The 2,500-nt window shown below is 46.5% G+C and overlaps 1 protein-coding gene across 1 annotated transcript in view; it reads right to left on the bottom strand.

Moving 5' to 3' along the window:
• The window catches only part of arid5b (AT-rich interaction domain 5B), an 89,917-nt gene that overhangs the window by 7,043 nt on the left and 80,374 nt on the right, over positions 1–2,500 (bottom strand). Inside the window, 3 exon segments of the mRNA XM_042082878.1 lie at positions 458–701; positions 703–726; positions 728–755. Coding sequence (XP_041938812.1) covers positions 458–701; positions 703–726; positions 728–755 — 296 coding nt within the window.

The raw sequence follows: 2,500 nt of genomic DNA, 5'->3' as shown, positions 1-2,500 counted from the left end.
AGAAAAGACAGTCAGTCAGCCTGAAGTGGGCTGTCATGTTTTCCTTTTTTAACTTCCTTCCTTCCTTCTCTCCACACTGGCCTCGCTCCTTCTTGCTCTCTTTTTTTGTAAAAGCAGAGTACCGTGTTGACTCTTTTTCTTCCTCTCTCTCTCTCTCCCTCTCTCTCTCTCTCCCTCTCTCTCTCTCTGTCTCATACACTCACCTGCACTCATACACTCCCAAGACACTCTGAGCCAACTGCTAACACACCGTCTAACACACACACACACACACACACACCCTCTCCCTTGCCAATTCACATACATCTACTGTAGTGTACTTACTATAAATATAAACAATTGCAAAAGCAAACAGACAATGTCAACTCTTTCTCTCCCTCTCTCTCTCTCTCCCTCTCTCTCTCTCTGTTCATATGAGCTCATTCCTCTCTCTCTCCATCATTCAGATAAACTGTACCTCTGGGCTGTCTGAGTCTTTGACGGCGACAGTGGCGGCTGCTGCTGCTGCGGTGGGCTCCTTGTCCAGTTTGGGCCTGTGGTTCTGCTCCTCCTTGGGCCGCTTGGTGCTGGTGGGGACTTTCGTCTTGGCGCCGGCTGGACTGGTGGTGGTGGTGGCAGCGGGTGGCCGGCGGTGAGTGGTGGTGGTGGTGGCGCCGCCCTCCTGGCCGGTTACCCTCCTGCTTGCGCGGCTTAACGGGGGGGAAGGGGTTTGTCTTCCTCACCTTTGGGTGTACCTCTCATAGGGCAGAATGAGCCTGGAGGAGGACAGACACACAGGGAGGTGGGTCAGTCAGGGGCCTTGATTTGTGTTTATGTGTACATGGTGTGTGTGTGTGTGTGTGTGTGTATGTGTGTGTGGGTTTGTGTCCGTGTACTTGCATGTATTGATGCTCATCATAATACTATAATGATATTATTAAGAGATATACCAAGAGAATCTTATTAACAAATAGCAATTCATAATGTTACTGAACTGTTAGTAACATACTAATGAAGGTTATGTGTGACTTGTTTGGTCAATTAAAAACACCATTCAATAATTTGACACTTTTTTTTGAGTCACTATTTTGGTATCATCTTCCCACTAACACCTATCTTTCTGTCAACTGTCCAGGGCTTGCCAGCTGTCTCAGCTGTCGTGAGACAAGGAAAAGACATTTTCTAGACAAGAAACGTTCCTTTGGGTAGGTAGCGTGCTAGTTTCAGACCGAATCACCATACTACTGTTTTACTGTAATGTACAACCTGTGATTCTGCACACACCTGCAACACTGTGGTATTAGAAGGACATATCTGCATGTATTTACACCCCCTCACACACACACACACACACACACACACACACCACACTACACACACACACACACACACACACACACCTGGAACAACTGTAGTATCAGAAGGACATATCTGCATGTATTTACACATTTCTATACATTTATGCATTTATGCTCTGAGGACATTTATTACAGCTCTCTGCCTCTTTCACTCACACCCCCACCCTCACACACACACACACACACTCATGCCTCAGACGCACTGAAGCATGCAGAACAAATTCGCTTGATCCTAATTAAAAGCATTTCGGTTCCCAGCAGCCGATGACATTAGCCTCATACCCCTGGTGCTCCTCATCAACACTGACAGCAGAGGGAGGGAGAGAGAGAGAGAGAGAGAGAGAGAGAGAGAGAGAGTACATAGTGTATAGAGTGTACACCTATGTCTATGTCTACACATAGACACCTAGTTTTTCTGTGTCTTATTCCATGTTCCCTCCATACTTTGTATGACTGCTTTGGCAACACGAATGTCTTATATGTCATGCCAATAAAGCATTTTGAATTTGAATTTGAATTGAGAGAGAGAGAGAGAAAGAGAGAGGGAGGAAGAGGCCTGAATTCTCCTCAGATACATCACTTAGCAGCCAGGAAAGATAGATCATCAGAAAGAGAGAGAGAGAGAAAGAGAGAGGTAGAGAGCAGGGCGAGAGCCACAGAGACAGAGACAGACACACGCAGAGAAAAGTGTGATGTGAGAGATAGAGACAGATAGACTGGAAATGAGAGAAGAGATAGACTGTGAGAAAAGAGAGAGAGAGAAACTGTGAAAGAGAGAGAGAGAGAGTGAGAGAGAGAGCAAGAAAGAGAGAGAGAGGATTCCAGCCCAGGGAGGGGCTGTTGTGTCATTTCATTTAAAGTGTTACACCATGTTTCTTTGGCTGTGGGTTTTTTTTGAACGTGAAATTGAACACAAGGAGAGATTTGCTTCCCTTATCGGGTTTGTTCCGCATTCCTGATGTGGACTCCAGATAGAGTCGTCGTAATTGGAGTGGGATGCTTTTCTCTGTAATCACAGTTTCTGCTCTAGCGGTTCTGCATTTTCCCCCCCTCCCCTCCCCCTCTCCTTCTCTCCCTCTCTCTTTCCCCCTCCGTTCCTCCCTCCCCCTCTCCTTCTCTCCCCTCCCTCTCTCCTCTCTCTCTCTCTATTTCTTCTTTATAAT

Source organism: Alosa sapidissima, chromosome 24 (genome assembly GCF_018492685.1).
Source record: "Alosa sapidissima isolate fAloSap1 chromosome 24, fAloSap1.pri, whole genome shotgun sequence".
In the NCBI taxonomy this organism is placed as follows: Eukaryota; Metazoa; Chordata; class Actinopteri; order Clupeiformes; family Clupeidae; genus Alosa; species Alosa sapidissima.
This window is presented reverse-complemented; position numbering and strand designations above follow the sequence as displayed.